The sequence below is a fragment of the Geotrypetes seraphini genome, chromosome 12 (genome assembly GCF_902459505.1).
Source record: "Geotrypetes seraphini chromosome 12, aGeoSer1.1, whole genome shotgun sequence".
NCBI lineage: Eukaryota > Metazoa > Chordata > Amphibia > Gymnophiona > Dermophiidae > Geotrypetes > Geotrypetes seraphini.
Window position 1 is genome coordinate 70,492,006 of NC_047095.1, and position 22,455 is coordinate 70,514,460.

Below are 22,455 nucleotides of genomic sequence, written 5' to 3' on the forward strand. Positions count from 1 at the left end.
GAAATGTTAGGAATCGTCTCCTGGTAGAGACAAAAATGTATCTGAATTCTTGAAAGCTTAGGACAATTATGTTGGATCTCTAAGAGAGAGGAGGGGATAGTAAATGGCATGTTTAGGCAGGCCAGATAGGCCATGTGGTCTTTATCTGCCTTTATTTTTATTTTGTTTCTTCTGTTTCTATGTTTCTAACTGTCCAAGTCTAAAAAGGAGGACATTTTTATTTAGATCTCAGGGTACATAAAAGTGCTCTGATTGAGTATGACCTCTCATGAATCCCCTAGTGCAGTGCTAGCAAACTTTCTGGTCGGCGGCACACTAAATCCAATGCCCCGGCCGGAAAGCACACGGAAGTGCACGGATGTCGACACAATAACGCCATGCATGGCATCAACAGCTATGCATGCACAGAGGCCAATCTGAGGGATCTAGGAGGTGCGGGGAGAGACGCTGGCCGGCTGACTTCCTACAGGACGAGCCTCTCGCTGAGAAAGGCACGACCTGTAGGTAGGAAGCCAGAATGGACGACTCTCCTCTTCGCCAGTGTGTCGCAGCACACCAGAAATCTCAGGAGGCACACAGTTTGCAATACACTGTCCTAGTGGTTGCTGTCCCCCTCCCTCTCCCCTGAAAGTGAAACCAAAAGGAATACCAGGCTGTATGGGCATCCTGAACAAAGCAGAAAGAAATTTTGAGGGGTAGCCTAGTGGTTAGTGCAGTGGACTGTAAACCGAGGTGACTCTCTTTTTTTTTTTCCTTTAAATTGTGAACCCTGCAGAAAGAAACATATCTATTGCAACTAAATATTTATGACCCTTGCAGGCCTGAAAATTATTCATAATAATAATAACTTTATTTTTCTATACCGCCATAGTCAGGTGGTGTACAGTCACATAGAGTAGATATTTTTTCCCTGTTCCTGGAAGCCTCAGCATTTAAAATCAGAGTTGTAAGGAAAAATGAAACAGAGTGTCCTGGTTTACAGTCCACTGTAGAAGACCGGACGGAAGTAACATGGAAGCAGATTCCGATAAAGCCGAACTACTGAATGAATACTTCTGCTCAGTCTTCACCTGTGAGGCACCGGGACACGGTCCCCAGTTGAAGGCAACACAAAGCACAGAAGACCCGTTTCAGAATTTTGAGTTCACACCAGGTGAAGTTTACAGTGAACTGGCAAGACTCAAGGTGAACAAAGCCATGGGACCAGACAATTTGCACCCAAGAATGCTCAGAGAATTGAGCGATGTCCTGGTGAAACCGTTGGCTGAGCTATTCAATCTCTCCCTAAGTAAGCGGAAAGTTCCCCTGGACTGGAAATTAGCTAATGTCGTTCCTCTGCATAAAAAGGGTTGCAGGGCAGAGGCTGCGAATTATAGACCGGTGAGTCTCACATCAATAGTGTGCAAACTCATGGAAACACTAATTAAAAGCAAATTGGACACGATCTTGAATGAAGGGAATCTTCGGGATCCCAGTCAGCATGGATTCACCAAGGGTAGGTCCTGCCAATCCAATCTCATCAGCTTCTTTGACTGGGTAACAAGAAAGTTGGACTTGGGAGAGTCTTTGGACGTCGTGTACCTGGACTTCAGGAAAGCTTTTGACAGTGTCCCACACCACAGGCTGCTAAGCAAGATGGAATCGATGGGGTTAGGAGAGACACTAACTGCATGGGTCAATGATTGGCTGAGTGGCAGACTTCAGAGGGTGGTGGTTAATGGTACCCTCTCTAAAACATCGGAGGTGACCAGTGGAGTGCCGCAGGGCTCGGTCCTGGGTCCACTCCTTTTCAACATATTCATAGGGGATCTGACTCAAGGGCTTCAAGGTAAAATAACACTATTCGCCGATGACGCCAAACTATGTAATATAGTAAGTGAATGCAGTTTACAGAATTATATGGCACAGGACCTGCTTACATTGGAAAGTTGGTCCTCAACCTGGCAGCTAGGCTTCAATGCTAAGAAATGTAAGGTCATGCACCTCGGAAGCGGAAATCCATGCAGGACGTACTTCTTGAACGGAGAAACTTTAACTAGGACTTCAGCAGAACGAGATTTAGGAGTAATCATCAGTGCAGACATGAAAACTGCCAATCAAGTGGAGAAGGCTTCATCTAAGGCAAGGCAGATATTGGGTTGTATCAATAGAAGTTTTGTCAGCCGAAAGCCTGAAGTCATAATGCCGTTGTACAGGGCCATGGTGAGACCTCATCTGGAGTACTGTGTGCAATTCTGGAGGCCACATTACAGTAAAGATGTGCGCAGAATTGAATCGGTTCAACGGACGGCCACCAGGATGATCTCGGGGCTCAAGGGTCTCTCGTACGAAGAGAGACTGAACAAATTGCAGCTCTACACTCTTGAGGAACGTAGGAAGAGGGGAGACATGATCGAAACATTTAAGTACCTCACGGGACGTGTCGAAGTGGAAGATGATATTTTCTTTCTCAAGGGACCCTCGGCCACAAGAGGGCAACCGCTCAAACTCAGGGGCGGAAAATTTCATGGCGACACCAGAAAGTATTTCTTCACAGAGAGAGTGGTTGATCATTGGAACAAGCTTCCAGTGCAGGTGATCGAGGCAGACAGCGTGCCAGACTTTAAGAATAAATGGGATACCCATGTGGGATCCCTACGAGGGTCAAGATAAGGAAATTGGGTCATTAGGGCATAGACAGGGCGTGGGTAAGCAGAGTGGGCAGACTTGATGGGCTGTAGCCCTTTTCTGCAGTCATCTTCTATGTTTCTATGTATTGACAACTAGGTTGCTCCTCTGCTCTGCAAGGACATCTGTATAGCCATTTTAAAAAACAAACAACCCACTGCCAGACAGATGTCCCTGTATCACTCCATGGTGAGACTTCACCTGGAGTATTGCGTTCAATTCTGGTCTCTTTATCTCCTGAAAGATATAGCGGCACTAGAAAAGGTTCAAAGAAGAGCGACCAAGATGGTAAAGGGGATGGAACTCCTCTCGTATGAGGAAAGACTAAAAAGGTTAGGGCTCTACATCTTGGAAAAGAGACGGCTGAGGGGAGATATGATTGAAGTCAACAAAATCCTGAGTAGAGTAGAAGGGGTACAAGTAGATCAATTTTTCACTCCATCAAAAATGTAAGCATAAACACATTTTCTACAGATATATATGCATACAGGGCTATTAAAATAGATTTTCAGGGTCACCATTTGACTAGCAATTTGTAACTGTCAATCAGAGCATGCCGGGCTTTTGCCACTTTTCTGAAAAATCAAAGTTACTCGTCTGTAGCAGATGTTCTCCAAGGTCAGCAGATCACGTATTCTCACATGTGGATGTTGTCTCACAATGGAGCCCTGGTGCACATATTACTCAGTGATCGTAGGGCTAGATTCACTATGGAAACCGATAGTATCCCAATCAGTTTGCAACCCCAATCCGATTCACTATCCTTCCTCCCGATCCGATCAGCACATGCAAATGAGGGAAATGGCATGCAAATGTAGAAAGGCAGCGATTCACTAAACAATTTAAGGAACACTGTCTGGGCTGGCCGATCAAAAAAGAAGCGACTGCTGAGGACCAGTCACTCATGTCCTTTCCTGTTCTCTGTTGCCCTAAAATCCCTGCCCTGCAGCATAAACCCTGCTCTCTGCCACCCTGCCTGCATTTCTGCCACTCTGCTCTCTGCCCCAAAAGGAATCAGCACCCCGACTCTCCTGCTCTCTGCCGCCCCGATTCTCCTGCAGTGAGAGCCCGTGGTTTTAACCTGCAGGTTTAAAGCGGGGCTGCACTGCGGGGAAGAGCACTAGAGAGCAGGATATTACGGGTGGCATGGACTTCTTCATTTCGGTCTCCCCAAGGAACCGCTTTCTTTGAGACTCCCACAATGGTCAATGACAGGAGTAAATAGGCCAGAAAGATTTCTCACATCATGTGCCTCTGGCTAAAATAGCAAGCAGGAAGTTTACGGGAAGGACGCGGCTGATTGGGGGCTTGGCAGTGCCAGTGCTAGCCCGGATATGCAACCGCTGCCAGAACATCCAGGCCAGGAGCTGCTTCCCCCCCTCCCCCTCTGCATGTAGAGACAGAAATAGAGAGGCAAACTGTTTCTGGACACTTGTGCATTTTTCCAGAGCACATCACACCATCTGGGGCAAGGGATTTGAAATCAGCCTTCAGCCAGACACGATCCAACCTGATGAATGGAAGACTCCCCGAGGAACCATGGGCTCACGAAAGTTTCTTCCAGCTCTTCCTTGCATGCATGCGTCAGGATTGCTCTTCAGTGATCCATGTAGCCTGTCTGGGGCATGCCTCCGATTGCAATAATTTGCATGAGGACGCATCGTGAATCAGTACACCGGCCACGGATCAGATCCGTGGCCTTAGTGAATCTAGCCCTTAATTATTTAAGAAGCCTTTGGTAGGCCCACACTGCACATGTACAAATGTGTTCCTGCCTTCCTGAGACATGCAGGACCACAATTGGGTCAAAAAGCATAAAGAATCCAATTCCTGGGTCATTTCCTGTCACCAACAAAGCACATTTCATGCATTCTCAGTTCATGCACATGAACTGAGCATGTATGTGGGGTGGGTGGGAGGGGGCAGGGTTACCAAGCCCACCACCAACTTCCCTGTTGTTCGGGAGGCCTGGAGAGCTCCACAAAACATTTCTCCAGATGGCAGGGAATTCCACCCTATTCCCTCTCTTCCCTTTTTCTCCTTCTCCCCTCTTATTTTCTGTTCTCTCAACTTCTTCCTTTTCCTTTCATCTCACATCTGCTGAGGTCTACTCTTCTGCCAGGGAAGAGGGGGAGGTTGGGATCCCCATGCGCACCAAGTAATTTCACCAATGTGCCAGTGAGTGTTGGAAATCCTTCTGGCAACAGGTGCGTTCCTGCACAGGTCTCTCTTATACTGAGCCAAACAATATGCACCTACAGCAACAAAACAAACTAAAACTTCATGCAAATTGATGGATTAGCCATTAAGCAAAAGGTGTCTAAAATATACACAAAAACATAATAACATAGTACATAATGGCAGATAAAGACCTGTGTGGTCCATCCAATCTGCCCAACAGTCTATATTTTTGCCGTAGAAGTCTGCCTGGCACTGTCATTAGGTTCTAACTACTGGAGTTGCCGTCCAAGCTGACTTCAGCCTTTCTAAACCATCCAAAATTATTGTAGTTCCCGTCGAAGCCCTTCCCAGCCCATCCCAAAACATATAGATATATACTGTACACAGATCGTGCAAGTCTGCCCAGTTCCAGCCCTAGTTCTTGAATGTACACCCTTCACTTTCTGATTAGAGATCCTCTCTTTGGCCTATGAAGCTAATCAACATATAAATGTAACATAAAACAAGAAATAAATCGGAAAAAAAGTTTCCCCCATCACCAAGAGCAATAAAGAACTGCTCAAACAAAACACACCTTATATTAGCTATCAGTAAAAGTCTATTCAACAGTGTCTTTACCGTTTAGCAAAAGAACACAAATTTCCACAGTAAGTCAGTCTACAATATGTGACCCCTGCCATAGGATCGTTCAGGCTGGCACATTAAAAACAGATATAAAGCAAGGGTTCTCAACCCAGTCATTCGGACACTCCCAGCCAGTCACACTTTCAAGATATCCACAATAAATATGCAAGAGGTACACAATGGAAGCAATGCATGCAAATCTCTCTCATGAATATTTATTGTGGACTTGATTGGCTAGGTGTGTCCCTTGAGAACCCCTGATTTAAAGTGTCCCCTTTCAAGTGTTTAAAGAACATGACAAGTTTACATTTAATCCTCCCAGCTACTGGCAACCAGTGCAGCTTTTCAAAAGTTAGAGAAAACTGATCATAAATATAGATTGCCATATTCTGAAAAAATTGCTAAACACATCAAGGAACTAGGAGATCTATATAAAACATCATTACAATAATCCAGCACAGATAGAACCAAAGCCTGGGAATCCCCCCCAAATTAAAAAAAAGTTTCAGACCTTTGTGTCAGGTCTAACTTAAAGGCAACCTGTAAAACCTGTGTTCTAAAATTTCACTTTCCATGTAAACTATCCTTAAATCCTTACTTCTTGGGGCAAAGAGCAACCTTAGCCATCCTCAACATTTCTACTGCCTCTGCTAGAAAGAAAGAATGGCCAAAAGTAATGTAGAGCAGGATTTTCAAAAACCCATTTAAAAAGCGACGATCTGCTAATGCAGCTGTTTAGATACCGAATCTCAAAACCCGAGACATTCTTTAAAAATCCCGCATTGAAATGAGGTTGGCGGACATCAGTGAAGATTTCCTAATTTGTCTAAGGCCTCGCCTAAGGGTTGGCCAGGCCAAACAGAGCCTTAGGACCCTTCCCGATGCATCCAAGGAAGAGCCTGAGGCTCTGACTGGCCCTAGTTGTTTAAGGCCCCTCCCATAGGAGAGACCTTAAACACCCTGGGTCAATCAGAGCCTCAAGCCCCTCCCCGGTGTATTCCAAGATGCACCAGGGAGGGGAATTACCATTTTAGATGACGCAGCAGCAGCAGACAATGTCCACGTCCCTCTGGCTCCGGCTCATCTGTTCAGGTATGGGGGGAGGAAGGTCACTACTGGTGGGAGAGCGTCTGGGTCCGGTCGCAGCGGGTTGTTTACTGCAGCAGGAGAGAGTGGGCATCTCTCCTGCTGCGGGGGAGTGGGGGTTGCAGTTGGGTCAGGGGTCGCAGTAGGATTTTTAAATTTAGTTTAGTGCTGCAGGCAGGAGAGAGTGGGCATCTGTCCTGCTGCAGGGGGGGTTGCAACTGAGTCAGGGGGATCACGGTAGGATTTTTTTTTATTTAGACAGTGCTGAAGAAGTGGGCATCTCTCCTGCTGCAGGAGGAGTCGCAGCCGGAATTTTAGGAAAGGGGTGTTATGATGCAGTGAAGAGATTGGCATCTCTCCCACTGCATCACAACACAGAGCATTCTAGCAGTCTCCGACACTGACTGGCCAACGCTGCTTTTTGAAAATGGCTTGGCATTTTTTAAGAATCCACCAGAGGGCTCATTTTGATGTTGAAGAGCCCATTTGTATGTCAGTGTTGGAGACTGCTAGAATCCTCGCTAATGAGGGAGATAATCCCTTTTGATAATCCGTCGCTAAACTGCGTACAGGCTAAACTGCCGCTAAACAGTTTAGTGACAGCGTTCAAGCTTTGACAATCTAGCCTTAAGTCTTACCTAATTTAATATACCGTTGTTTAATGGCATTCAATCCCCAGGTACATTAAAGCAGATGGACGCTGTTTCATTGTCCCAGCTATGCTAGATTTAAAAAGGCAATAAAAGTTAGGAATTGCTGGCATAACTGTCTATGAAAACCAGCAGCCTCCCAACAGGAAGGTTGGGACACCTCGGATCATTGCAAAGCACTGGCACTGAGATCTCCTTTACTGCAGAATACTCTATCCAAATGTACACATCATGCCCAGCCTTAAGAAAAGGCTGGAACTAACCTGGTGTTTTTGTTGCACAATCCAACAAAATAGCAAGACTTAATATATCAAATACAAATGAAATATTAAGAAATATTGTACTGACACTTAAGGCATATATGCCCTTTGTGCATTGTTTTGATGCTGCTGAGCACTGCAAAAGTTTATCGATATATATTTATTTATTAAGAAGTGTGTGTATGAATAGATTTTATAGAGAGATCTATAAACATACCCATATACTAACACTCTTACTTGCCCTAGAGAGTTACAGGCAATGCTTGCTGAATTCACATACTCTGTACCTACACCCACAGACAGCGTAATGGCATTCGCTCCCATCCAGGACTTGAGAGACTATCAGAGGAGACACAATGGGAAGTCGACTCCAACATGGGCTCACCTCATTTCCATGCAAATGAGCCGGACTAATAAACACTTTCTGGAGAAGAGAAAAAGGAAAGGCTGTGTGGCTGGGACTAAAGTACCTTTTTCAGATTAATCCACTGTTTGAAGTAATCAGGAACCTGCAGTCCTAAATACTCGCACTGCCCCGGTAGCCTGCAAGAAAGGAGAAGACAATGGTTTTAGATGAGAAGGAAAGACCGAGCAGTCTTGGAAGCAGGGACTCCAGGCAGAAATGTGAGGAGGGAAGACTCAGCAATTGTCTTCCAGAAAGGACTGCAGTGTTTCCTGAATGCACTTCTCTCTCAGACTAAAGGTGCTTTAGATAATTTGCAAAAGCTCTCCGGAGGAGTCACTTGACTCTTTAGGATAGCCACAAGGACCACTGAGCCTAGCATCCTGTCTCTGACAATGGCTAGTCTAATTCATGTACGCAGCACATCAGATTTCTTATGCTTATAGCTCATTTGTAGGTTTGCTTCATGTTTTATTTTCAAAGTGTTTTTAAGAAAAGAAGGAGAAATCTTGGCTCTTCTCCCAAGCCTTTAAAGAAGCAGCAGCTACCTAGCTAGTCATGCACACAAGGACTGACATAAGCCGCACACACAGTTGCTGAACCTGATCCTCTCCTGAAATCACTTTCCTCTCCTGTACCTTATCTTTGTCTATAATTTTTTCCTTATGTTGGTCATCCATATTTCCAACCAGTTCTTGGTATTCTCTTATTTATCTATTATACACTATGTTGTCTATTAAAATGTTTAGAGGGGCATAATTGAAAGTGTGTCTAAGTCTGAGGTTGGACATTTTGTGCAAGACATCCACATACCTAGTAAGAAAAATGTCCATTTTCAAAGCTTCCAAATGTCTATCTTTTATTTTTGAAAATGAGCAAGGTATAAGTTTTGGTCCTTAGGACATCTACATTTTTTGCCCATTTTCAGAAATAAAAACATCCATGAGAAGAACGTACAAAAGCAAGTTTTGTAGATGTACTCACCAACTACCTTGTCTCATCACGGCAGAAAGAATCCCCATCAGCTGAGCCGGATTCAGGGATTCCTGGCGCCTCTGCTGATGGGGATTCCCCCTACCAAGATCAGCTGAGCTGCGGAGCCTTACACCCCTCCCTGACATTCCCGAAATCTCTGTGTGTGTCCGTCCCCCACATCCCTGGAACCTCCACCCCCCTCTCAGATGAGAAAACGACAGGAGGGAAGCTCACTACCTCCTGCCTACAGGCTGTGTGCTGCAAATGATGAGGCTTCCCCCTCCCAATGCATCTTGGGATGCAGTGAGAAGGGCTGAAGGCCCCGACAGGCTTAAAATGGCTGGTTTTTGGATGTTTTAAAGTTTTGATTATAAGCCACTTAGTATGTATATACTGATATTGTAAGTAGCATATTATGCCATAATGTGTACTGGTTGAATATTTTCACTGCCCTAATTGCCTATGTTTACTTTATTCTAACTGTCCACAACTCTGGATGAATTTCTTCAAAAACAACAAAAGTACAAGATACATTTTTTTCCTGATTCTAATGAACAAAAATATGAAGTGTTACTCCACCTCTCCTCTTGCGTCAGACTGGGGTGTGTGGGTGGACCACTCTGTACTGAGGGAAGGGAAAGAGGGGATCATTCACAAATTCTACAGGATCAAAATAAACTTCTGTATTAAGTGGTACAAAGTTAGAGTAAAAACTGAATAATCAGTTTTTGTAAAATGTAGGAGTCAGTTTTTCAATAAAATTCTGCTTACAGTGAAAATGGAGAGCCCCAGCAATCTTTAGCAAGGTATCCTCTGACATATGCAGGGAAGGAAATGTTTATTAGCTAGACATGATAAATTGACAAACCCCATTGTGTGTCTCTAATCATCCCTTTCCCTTCTAACCGTACTGTGTAATGCCAACACCCACTCTGGCTGACCTGCGATGTTAGAACAGACCCTCTGTGCAAGTTATAATGATCTGTAAAGAGCACACCCCAGAGTAACAATTCTATATGTGGGTACCCTGATGCCACACAGTGGTAATATCTGGGCATCCAGATTAAAGAACAATGCTCACTTACATTTATGCCCTCACAGTTGTGCCAGGTCTATGGCTGGTGTAATCGTGGGTGCATAAATGTAAGTGAGCATTCTGTAAGCTGCACATATGTGTAAGTGGGAAACATGCCTATGTCTTGCCCATGCTCTCCCCGCTGTTTCAACCTTACAAAATAGCACATAGACACCCTGCTAGTACTTTTGTGGGTAACAATAATCATTACCGCAGTAACAGGGGAGCCCAAAGCCATTTGCCCGGTGTTACCATGGTATCGTAGACCAGTGTTCTTCAACCAAGAAGCGATATGGACTATGTGGGTGTGGTCTACAGACCTCCGACTCAATCGCAGCAAATTGGTAAAGATCTGATTGCAGATATTCAAAAGTTTGGAAAGAAAGAGGAGATGCTGCTCTTGGGTGATTTCAACTTGCCAGATGCGGACTGGAAAGTGCCATCTGCAGAACTGGAGAGAAGTAGGGAGATTGTAGATGCCTTTCAAGAGGCTCTACTCAGAAAAATGGTGACAGAACCCAAGAGGTAAAAAGCAATACTGGATCTGGTACTCAACGTTTCAATTTTTTTAGGTTTTTATATACCGCCTATCAAGGTTATCTAAGCGTTTTTACAATCAGGTACTCAAGCATTTTCCCTATCTGTCCCAGTGGGCTCACTATATAACGTACCTGGGGCTATGGAGGATTGAGTAACTTGCCCAAACATATGGACTTTAGTAAAATGAGAGAGTACATGAAGAAAGATGTTAGGATGGAATGACATAAGAAAAGTAGAAAAACATTGGCCTAAGCTGAGAAGAGCAACAGAAATGACTACTGACCTTTATGTGAGGAAAATAAATAAAAACAAGAAAAAAAGGAATACCATATGATTCTCCAAACTAGTGCGGAGAAAATAAAGGCAAAGAGTTGGTGTTTGTGAAATATAAAAAAAACTCAAGAAGAGGTATTCAGAAAGGACTACCAGGTAAACTGAAAGAAGTCAAGAGAGCTAAGTCTGGAGTGCAAGCAGAAGAGCTAATGGCTAAAAATGGGAGACAAAAATTTTTCAGATATATTAGCGAAAGGAGGAAGATGAAAAATGGAATTACGAGACTGAAAGATGCTATGAACCAATATGTGACGAGTGATGAGGAAAAAGCAAACATGCTAAACAAATACTTTTGTTCTGTGTTCACAGAAGAAAATCCTGGAGAAGGACCGAGATTGTTTACGAACAATTTGAAGAAGGTGGACAAAGCAATGGGACCAGACGGAATCCATCCCAGGATGTTGAGGGAGCTCAGAGAGATTCTGGCGGGTCCTATTAAAGATTTGTTCAACAAATCTTTGTTAATAGGAGTGGTTCCTGGGAATTGGAGAAGAGTGGATGTGGTCCTTATTCACAAAAGTGGTCACAAAGATTAAGTGGGAAACTACAGGTCGTAAGCCTCATTTGGTTATTGGAAAAATAATAGAAGTGTTGCTGAAAGAAAGGATAGTGAAATTCCTATAATCTAATGGGTTACAGGATCCAAGGCAACATGGTTTACTAAAGGTAAATTGTGCCAAACGAATCTGATTGAATTTTTTGATTGGGTGACCAGAGAACTGGATCAAGAACATATACTAGATGTAATTTACTTAGATTTCAGCAAAGCCATTGACATGGTTCTGCATAGGAGGCTCGTGAACAAACCAGACAAGATGAAGTTAGGACCCAAAGTGGTGATATGGATTAGAAACTGGTTGACGTACAGACACCAGAGGGTGGTAGTTAATGGAATTTGCTCAAAGGAAGGAAAAGTGAGTAGTGGAGTCCCTCAAGGATTGGTGTTGGGGCCAATTCTGTTCATTGCCGAAGTGTTAGAAGGAAAGGTTTGCCTTTGTGCAGATGATATCAAGATTTGTAACAGAGTAGACACTAAGGAGGGAGTGGAAAACATGAAAAGTATCTGCAAAAGTTAGAGGAATGGTCTAATATCTGGCAACTAAAATTCAATGCAAAGAAGTGCAGAGTAATGCATTTGGGGATTAGAAATCAGAAGGAGCTGTATGTGCTGGAAAGTGAGAGGCTGATATGCACAGATGGGGAGAGGGACCTTGATGTCTAGTGGTAATGCATTCCAGAGTGAGGGAGCGGTAACTAAGAAGATGGACTTACAGGTGGTTTCACAGAATAGTTCACAGAGGGAATTACGAATAGATCCTGGTTATTGGATCGTAGTGTTCTGGTGGGAGTATAAGGAATCAAAGGTTTATCGATGAATGTGGGAATGTGTGGTTTGGTTTTGTAGGTAAGGAGCAGTATTTTAAAGGTGATGCGGTGCATTTTGGGTAACCAATGAGCATAAAGGTGGTATAAAAAAATCAAAATAAAATTAATTAGGATATTTTTTGTTCAGCTGTGAATTTTAATGCTCAGTCTCTCACATGGCTAAGTCTCATTTCCCGGGTGTATCTCAACAAAAGAGAGGTTGAGAACCACTGCTATATACCCAGGAAAAGCATTTCCATTTTTCTATCATTTGCAACATGTTGAAGGCAGAAAACATCCTCGTCTTGGAGTGCAGTGTGCAGCTGTCCTGGGATAAAGCCTCTCAGGCATCTCACCTCATCACAGATCTTAAATGAATGCCAGAGTCCCCTAATGATGGATGGGCTGCAGTTCTGTTATCAGGGAAGGCTGTCCGACACATTGACCACAATTTCCACAAACATTTAGGCAGGAGATCATTATTATAGCATGGCAGAGCTTAAAATATGAGCCCAGAAGAAAAAAAAAAAAAAAAGAAAAACTAATTGTGCAACAAAGAGATGAAGCAGTGTCTTATCAGACCACAGAGGCCTTTTATCAAGGCACAGGGAACACAAGCAGGCCAGAAATTGCTCTTACCTCTGGTATTGTATCCTCTTGTACAAACACAGCCTGATAAAGCGTGTCAACGGTGTGATAGCATATCAATTTAACCCTAATTATCCAGGGGGTCAGCAGAACAAATAGGGGTTTCTCCTTTCAACAAGTTTCTCTGGCACTGCTTGGAAACCTAACATTATGACAGCACAGGCAGGCAAAGAGAGTTAGGGGGAGGAAGAGCACATAATTGAATTTTGCTCTCTCAGGTGGTTCCAGCATATGAAAAATAAATGCTGTCGTCTCCTGCCTAATCAAAACAGGTTAATGTCCATCTGCTACTGGGCATAGCATGTCAAGAGGCCAGTGAAACAGGGTTGCTCTCAGAAAGCTGCGTACACCACTATGTAGTTTCTGCTGGAGTGGAAGGGTTTGGACCTTCAGGCTTTTCCTTTTGTTGTCCCTTCTGAATTAGGATGGCTTTTTGTAAATCTCACAAATACAAAAACCACTTCAGAGCAGATGGGTGGAGAAAGGCAGATTACTTACCTATGAGAAGGATTCTCTGTAGACAGCTGGCTAAACCAGCCATACAACTAACTCTTCCTTTCCTATCAGCCAAACAACCTGAGAAAGCAAGTGCTATGGCCTGTATTTCGGTTGTTCTTGGTCTGTGGCAACCCTGCAAGAGGTCTCAGGCCACCAGCTCAGAGCACTAGCAACCACGACAGCTTTCTTTCACAACACTTTCCTGTAAGATGGTTGCAGGACCATTACATGGTTGTTGCTTCACACTTTTGCAGCTCATTGTCTTAATAGGCCACCTGAAGACTCCAATTTTGTAGGATAGCCCTACCAAAGTATTGTTGCCTATGAATGTATTCTCTGTCCCAATGGCCTCGGTGTCACTGTTACACTGATCTTATTAGGTATCACTGTTTTACCATGCTAGTAATGGTTAATTGCCACTATTCTACTGGTTTCTACTGTTACACTCTATTACCACAGGCTGACATGTGGAGGGTCATTTTCAATATGACCTCCAAATCCAAGTTTGCACATTTTGCAGAAGACACACAATACTCCGACAGCAAATATGACCATTTTCAAATCACAGAAATGACTTTGTTTCGAAAATGGCCATTTTTCAGATGTGCATCTATCTTTTTGAACCAAATTCGGGGGGGAAAAAAACAAAACAAAACCCCAAAACACCCCACATCCAAAACAAAAATACACAAAATGTAGCAGTGGCCAGCATTTTTAGTAGAGTGGCTTCAGACATCCCAGCACTGCAGTAAACATCATATAAAAAGACCCAGGTACAAATCTCACTATAACCCACTTATAGGGTACAGCAAGTCCTCCAAAACTCACCCAAAACCTACTGGACCAAACTGTTCACCACACCAATAGCCTTTAGCCCTGCAAGTGGCACATATACGTAGGTATAGTGGGATTTAGGGGGGGGTTGGAATGCTTGCATAATCCACCATAAGTGTAGTGGTAAGAGTGGGATATGGACCTGAGTCCCCATCTCAATAGTTGAGTATACTGACCACTGGGCTATTCCAGGAACCTGCTTGCTGCTTTACTAGAACTGACCGTAACATCTGAAACTGTCATATAGACAGGTATATACTGTTTCATTCACATCTTTGGGGGATGGTAGGGGATCAGTGACCATTGGGTGAGGTGGGGTGGGTTATGCCTTCATCCCTTCAGTGGTCATCTGGTCAGTTTGGGTGCCTTTTTGGCACTTATACATTGTTAAAACAGGTCTAGTCTCAAACATCCAAACTGTGCCCTGGACATTTTCTAAAATGTTCAATTATTATAGAAAAACTTCCAAATCATAATCCCACCCTAGTCCCACCTAAACCACAGAAAATAGAGAGTAGGTTTAAATCAGGGGTGGCCACACTTTTTGGGCTTGCGAGCTACTTTTAAAATGACCAAGTCAAAATGGTCTACCAACAATAAAATTTAAAAAAAACACAAAGCACACTGTATGCAGAGAAAATATTAATCATCATTTGTATTTGGGGTTGTTTTCAGGTCAAGGCAGATGACTTTATGCAATGTCACCTCGGGAACAACTAGACAAAAATACCCCCTCCCCTTTTACTAAACCACGATAGTGGTTTTTAGCGTAGGGAGCTGCGCTGAATGCCCCTCGCAGCTCCCGACGCTAAAAAACACTATCGTGGTTTACTAAAAGGGGCCCATAGTGCAAAATATAGACAGCAGATATAAATTTTCAAAATGGACACATTTCGATCACTAAATGGAAAATAAAATCATTTTCCTACTTTTTTGTCTGGTGATTTCATGAGTCTCTAGTTGCACTTCCTTCTTCTGTAAATCCAATATTTATTTATTTATTTATTTATTTATTTCTGCCTCTTCCCTTTTCTTTCTTTCTGTCTTTCTTTCTTTCTTTCTCTCTCCCCCTGCCCCCTCTATTTCTGTCTTTCTCTCTCCACCTGCCTGTCTGTCTTTCTCTCTCCCCCTGCCTATTTATCTTTCTCTCTCCCTCTGCATGCCTGTCTCTCTCCCTCTGCCTCCCCAAGCCATCGCGCCAACTTCTCCACTTCCTCGATTCTTTTTCTCTCTCCCTGCCCCCCCTCCTCTCCCCCTAAGCCACCACACCGATTTCTCCCTGCTTCCCCGAGCTAGGCCTGGCACGTACAAGTGCCGGGCCCACAAGCCTTCACCTCCGACGTCAATTCAGACGTCGGAGAGGAAGTTCCAAGCCAGCCAGAGGTAAAGTCTTGTGGGTCCGGCACTTGTACGTGCCTGGCCTAGCTCGGGGAGGAAAGGAAGAACAAGATCGCAAAGGCAATGCGATCAACTCACATTGCCTTTGCAATCTACTGGTCAATTGCGATCAACCATTTGGGCACCCCTGGTTTAAATGATCAAGAATCTCAATAGAGAAGGGTAAATAGTGGGGTTTCCCAGGGGTCTGTGCTGAGACTACTGCTTTTTAACATATTTATCAACAATTGAGAGATGGAAATAACCAGTGAGAAAATTAAATTTGCTGATGACACAAAGTTGTTCAATCGCAAGAGGATTGTGAAAAAATTGCAAGAGAACCTTGTGAGAATGGCAGATGATGTTTAATGTGAGCAAGTGCAAAGCGATGAATGTGGGAAAGAGGAACCCAAACTAAAGTTATATGATGCTACCCAGAAAGAGGATCTAGGTGTTACTGTTGAGGATATGTTGACACTCTCAGCTCAATATGCGGCAGCAGCTAAGAAAGCAAATAGAATGTTAGGAATTATCAGGAAAGGAATGGAAAACAAAGATGAAAATGTTATAATGCCCTTGGATGGCTCTATGGCGCGGCCACACCTTGAATACTTGTGCTATTCTGGTCACCATATCTCAAAAAAGATATAGTGGAATTAGAAAAGGTACAGAGAAGGGAGAAAAAAAATGCTGGATGGGATAACTTCACTTTTTAAGATATTTATATTCTGCAAATACAAAACTCTATGTGAATTACAAAAGAAACACATATAATTATTAATACACACAACATAATACTATACATAACACAAATTTTAATCTAAAATCAAGACTCTTAACTTCAATCATTAATACTGCTAACATTAGTGGTATGGTCACTTCAAAAATTATAAAAGGCCTCCTGAAAAAAATGGGCTTTCAGACACTTATGAAAAGATAAAAAATTAGAAACTTGGCGAACTGAATCTGGAAGAGCATCCCATAATAAAGGGCCTACTACACAAAAAACACGAGCACGAAGAGTTGCTTTAGCTAGAGTTCATAAAGGCGGCACTTCCAGTAACTGCCTAAACTCAAGAGCATAACAAACGAGGAGGCTCGTATGGGACAACTGCAGTAGCCACTGCTTTGGGCAGAATTTGATGCATAGCCTTAAAAACTAGCACCAATATCTTAAACTGAATATATGTGAACAGTGGATGATTGAATTTAAATTAAAACTTAATTTGAAGAAGAGCAAATTTTTCTTTGCATCACCACATCAAAATCACACTGAGACCTCCCTGACTTTAAATGCTTTCGCTTATCCTGTTCAATCTACTATTAAGATTCTGGGAGTGATCTTGGACCAGAACCTAAGTATGAGAAACCAGGTAGATACTTTGGTATGGAAATGTTTCTATATGTTATGGAAATTGCGCACCTTTTAAACTGCTGGTACAATCATTAGTTCTAAGTCAGTTGGACTATTGTAATAATATTTATTTCGCTGGTACTCAAAGAAAAATTTATACATTACATATCATCCAGAATGCAGCCGCTTGATTTCTAATTTGAAAATGTTTGATCATGCTACTCCTTATTTTTGCGAACTACATTGGCTGCCTGTCGAGGTTCGTGTGAAATTCAAGTTTGCCAATATAAAAAATATTAACATCTTTTTTCTTATCAAGCAGCATTATGGAGTAAGGATCTTAAATCTATGATATCGACTGCCACTTCTTAACATTTTAGGAAACAACTGAAAACATATCTGTTTATCAGATTCTTAGGCAATTGATGTATTTTATCTAATTGTATGTTCATTCTATTTTTGTAAACCACATACAACTTAATGGTATAGTGGTACAGAAATTCATTTTTATGTTATGGAAGCCAATGCAACTTGGCCAGCAAAGGAGACACATGCATACCATGAGAGATACTTCCAGTCACTCTTACTGCTGCATTTTGAGTCACTTTTTAGGGAGCCCACATAATAGGGCATTATAATAATTCAAATGAGAAAATACAAAACACTGCATAACCTGTTGAAAATTATCAGAGGAAAGCAAATTTTGTAATTTCAGTACCAAATGCTATATAGCTAAACCATGGAAAGGATATGAGGAAAGGCTAAAGCAGCTAGAGCTCTTCAGCTTGGAGAAGAGAGAGCTCAGGGGTGATATGATAAGAGTGGAAAGGGTAGATGAGAATTGTTTTTTACTTTTTCCAAAAATACTAGGATTAGGGAGGCATGCGATGAAACTACTAAGTAGTAGATTTAAAACAAACTGGAGAAAATATTTCTTTATACAAAGTGCAATTAAACTCTGGAATTTGTTGACGGAGAACGTGGTGTGAATTCAGTTAGCTTAGTATGGTTTAAAAAAGGTTTGGATCATTTCCTAAATGAGAAGTCCATAGGCCATTATTGAGATGGCTTGAGGAAATCCACTGCTTATTCCTAGGATAAGCAGCATAAAATGCTACGATGCTCATTCAATTCCTATGAACATCACAGCATTTACCGCACTGGCCCAAAGAAAGAAGCTCTTCCACAGTTTAATACAACCCAGCATAAATTAGTTATACCGTTTAGCTTTATCCAAGAATGCAGCATTTACAATCATTTAAAACCAAACCAGAAATAGAAAAAAACTACAAAATAAATAGGAAATCCCACTCACCCAAGACCATACATACATTCATACAACCATAAAATCTATATAACAGCACTGCACTGCAAAGCAGAGCTTACAATCTATTCAAGACAAGCAAACAGGACAAATGAGGGATTACAGACTTATTTATTGTGGGAATGATTAAGACAGACATGGGTACTGAACGGGAGCATAGGAGTCGGAGTTAAAAGCTGCCTCAAAAAGGTGGGCTTTTAGCCTAGAACTAAACAAGGACATACTGACTTAGGAAGTCTATTCCAGGTATAACGTGCAGCAAGATAAAAGGAATGGGATCAGAAGTTTCTTGAAGGGTAGATAGAGAGAGACTTATCCGATTCCTAGTGAGGGGTGCAAGGAAAGAGAGCTGTAGAAGAATGCACTTGTAAGGCAATCAGATAAGTTTGAACTGTACGCAGAAATGGATAGGGAGACAATGAAATGACGTCTCCTACAGGGGATATTGGTTAAAAAAAAAAACTTTGCCATCCAGGGAGCCTGCTATGAAAGCACACATATGGCATTAAAAAATAAACTCTCCAAAGGCAACTTGCAGAACCAAAGGGGAGGGTAATTTTTAACTGACCCCATTTTGTCCAGAACACTCGCCACTTTTTTCTCCCCCAGATCTTCCTCCACAATGCTGCTCACTCTGCCTTGGCAGGCAGAAGATTTCATTATCCGTGTTTTTGCCTTCTGATCAGATTCAATTTCCCTCTGATATCTTTCAAGAATGTCCTCTGCTCTCTTACAGATAGCCCAACAGAAATGTGTTGCCTGACCAAGTCACACATTGACCTGTGAAATAATTGCAAAAGAAAAAAAATTTTCTCTGGCATGCAGCATCTTGGTCAAATTCAGACTGTGTGGGGGAGAAACACAGAGGGAGCACACAAAGAGCAGCTGGAGTTGTAGGGCCACAAGCCTTCCTTTCTAACCCCTCATAACCCACAGCTCAAGACCATGCACTAGGGTTTTTCCAGAAACATGGGCCTTACGTATGGTTGCTAGGTGTCTACAATGGCCTCTCTTCCTCTGCAGCATTAAAAACAGCAGCACACTCACCTGGCCATAGATAGCAGTGTTCTCCCTAGGGCCTTTTAGCAGGGAGGTCCGCCCGGGTAATTTAGATGACCGCCCGGCTATCATCCGCTGTGAATTCTGCTGCTGCTGCCGGTGCTGCTCAACACCAAAAAAAAACAACAACAAAAAAAAAAACGGCTTGGAGATTTCACACCTTAGCCCATAGTGAACTTATGCTCCGGAGCTCTAACGTGTGCATGCCGGCTTCCTTTCTCTTCCCTCCGAAATCGGAAGTTATGTCCGGGAGGGGGGAGGGGGGAAGAGAAGAGAAGGGAAGCCAGCACGCACATGTTAGAGCCCCGAAGCATGTGTTCGCTATGGGCTAAGGCAGGAGACAGGTCAGTGAAGCTTACAATTTGCTCTTCTTACTGCCGGGTCCTGCCTACTTTCTGTTTCCGCGAAGGCAGGACCCGACAGTATTTCCCCAATAGGTCAATCGCGATCTTGGGCCGATCAGCCTTCCTCTCCCCGACGGCAGAATTGACAGCAGGGAGAGCTTGGGGCGGCGGCTTTGGGGCCTGGTTATCCGATGGCGACAACTTGGGGGCCTGTACCCCAATGGCAGCGGCAGTGGCAGTGGCTTGGGGGAGGACAGGGAGAAAGAAAGAAAGAGGGCAGGCAGGGAGACAGAAGGAAAGAAGAGAAACAGAAAAAAGAAAGGGGGCATGAAGAGAGAAAGAAAGAAGGGAGGCAGGGAGAAAGAAAGGGTAGGGAGAGAGGAAGAAAAAGTTGGGGGAGGGAATGAGGTCTGGAGGAGAGGAAGCATATAGGCTGAAAGAAGGGAAGAAAGATTGGATGCATAGTCAGAAGAAGAAAGTGCAACCAGAGACTCATGAAATCATCAGACAACAAAGTAAGAAAAATTATTTTATTTTAAATTTAGTGATCAAAATGTGTCTGAATTTATATCTGCTGTCTATATTTTACACTATGGTCCCCTTTTACTAAACCGCAGTAGAGGTTAGCGCAGGGAGCCTATGAGCTTCGAGAGCAGCGCTGGGCATTCAGCGCAGCTCTCTGCGCTAAACACTGCTGTTGTGGTTTAGTAAAAAGGGAGGGGTACATTTGTCTATTTTTGTATGGTTGTTACTGAGGTGACAGTGCATACAGTCATCTGCTTTGACCTCTTTGAAAAAACCCTGGAATAGGAATGATAATTAACATTTTCTATGTGTACAGTGTGCTTTGTGTTTTTTAAAAAATTTTATTGTTGGTAGATCATTTTGACTTGGTCATTTTAAAAGTAGATCGCAAGCCCAAAAAGTATGGGCACCCCTTCTCTAGAACATCGCTCCTTAGTTTTATCAAATGGTGCAGTGAGGGGCCAGCACTTTACATCTTATCTCCTCATTCTTTCTTTTTTCTCCTCATGTACAGCACGGTTCTTTATTCTAAGCAGTTCTGGCACTAACAATACTATGGGTGCCTTATGCTACTTTCACTACTACTTGCAGTCAGGTTTGCCATTTTATCATGGTTTTGGTTTTTTATTTAGTTTTTCACCAGTATTTTCATTTATTTATTAAAGCAGCCTTTTTTAACAGCCCGATGCCCCTCCCCTATCAGTGTGCATCCAATCCACTGCCGACACTTTTTTGGTGCCTCTTTCAATGGATCAAATATCATAGCCCCACTGTCGCGTGTTCACATTTATTCTGCGTATGAGTTTATCTCATTAGTGCAGAGACCTTTTTGGTAAGTCCATTTTACTTTCCCTTTTTTACTCTCCCGAGTGCTGTGGTTTTATTCTTTGGTTTTAATAGAAGCTCATTTGAACAATAATTTAGATCTTTCCCAGGTTTCACTTTTCATCTGCGCGGTCGGCTTGTCTTTGAGCTACTATTGGCTTATGTTTTCACTGTATTATCAGCTGTTCATTTCCCATACGTTTACTTTTACCGTGTTTAGGTCTATATAGTCTAGGCATGCTGTTTGTAACCAGCCATCATTTTAAGTATGTATATGCCCTATTTTAGAGGGGGAGTTAAGTTCTTTTAGCATGATATTTCATTAATTCTGAGTTCGGTGTTACAATATATTGTTCTTGGTTTTTAGTTTACACATTATTTATTCTTTTCTATGACATGTTCGCATCGCAATTTTACTCAAAAGTATAAATAGGTATCCATATTTCCATTCAAGTTTCATCACGGTGCTCTGGTTTTGGCTCCAGTATTTGTCACTTCCGTCCACAAGGTCTGGCTATCCGTTACCATCTCATATTTAAAGACTCACTCGTTATAATTAGCGGTGATCCACACATCTCTTCATAATGGACATGTCCGATTTTAGCATTTGGATCTTAGTACTATGGGTTTGTCTTTCCTGGTTTCCTTTCTATAGTCTGCTTTTCGTCTGGAGTCTTTTGAATTTAGAATTACATTTTATGACATATTTTTGTGGTTGTAATTGTATGACATTTCTAAATCGGTCAAGTTATCCATTCTTTTTATTATTTTTTGTCCCCTCATACAGTGGCAGACCGCCCCGGGAGCCAGCCCTAGGGGGGTACACAGCCGGCAGGATCCAGAACATTCCAAGCTGCTCTAAATGGCACCTGCACCTCAGCGCAGCTGCCGTACTTATTCCGTAGCAGAGTCAGCAGCCGCACTGAATGCAGGAAGGTCCCGCGATGACTGCATTTGCCACCTCTGCCTCCGGAAGACATAAGTAACGTCGGAAGGGGTGGACCGGCAGCTGCAGTCATTGGCAACTCCCTGCGTCTGCCGGCCCACCCCCCTCCAACATCACTTACATCTTCCAGAGGCAACAGAAGCAATCATCATGGGACCTTGCTGGTTTGGAGGGAGAGAGGAGCATAGAAGGGTGGTGAAGGGAGAAAAAGGGGGTCAGGGTGGTATGGAAGGGTGGTGGAGGGAGAGAAAGGGAGCAGATGCTGATGGAATTAGTGTGCAGGGAAAGGAGAGAGAGACATAAGGGGGAAGGATACTGGATGGAATTGGGTTGGAGGGAAAGAAAGGGGGCAGATGCTGATGGAAGTGGGGGGAAGGGAGAGGAGAGAGTGAAATGCCAGACCATGGGGGTGTGGGAGAGGGAAGGGAAGAAGAGGAGAGAGATGCCAGACCATTGGAGGAGGGAAGGGAAGAAGATGGATGCCAGAATAATATGGGTGAAGTGAGAGATGGAAGTGGAATACAAGGAGAGAAGATGCCATATAGAAGGGGCAGAGAGAGGG

The 22,455-nt window shown here is 43.1% G+C and overlaps 1 protein-coding gene across 3 annotated transcripts in view; it reads right to left on the reverse strand.

Annotated features, from left to right (window-relative positions):
* Window positions 1–22,455, reverse strand: part of ERI3 (ERI1 exoribonuclease family member 3) — a 486,100-nt gene that overhangs the window by 318,321 nt on the left and 145,324 nt on the right. For all 3 annotated transcript variants that reach the window (XM_033916422.1, XM_033916425.1, XM_033916424.1), the window contains one exon: window positions 7,939–8,011. In XM_033916422.1, the coding sequence (XP_033772313.1) occupies window positions 7,939–8,011 (73 nt within the window). The remainder of the gene's footprint in view (window positions 1–7,938; window positions 8,012–22,455) is intronic.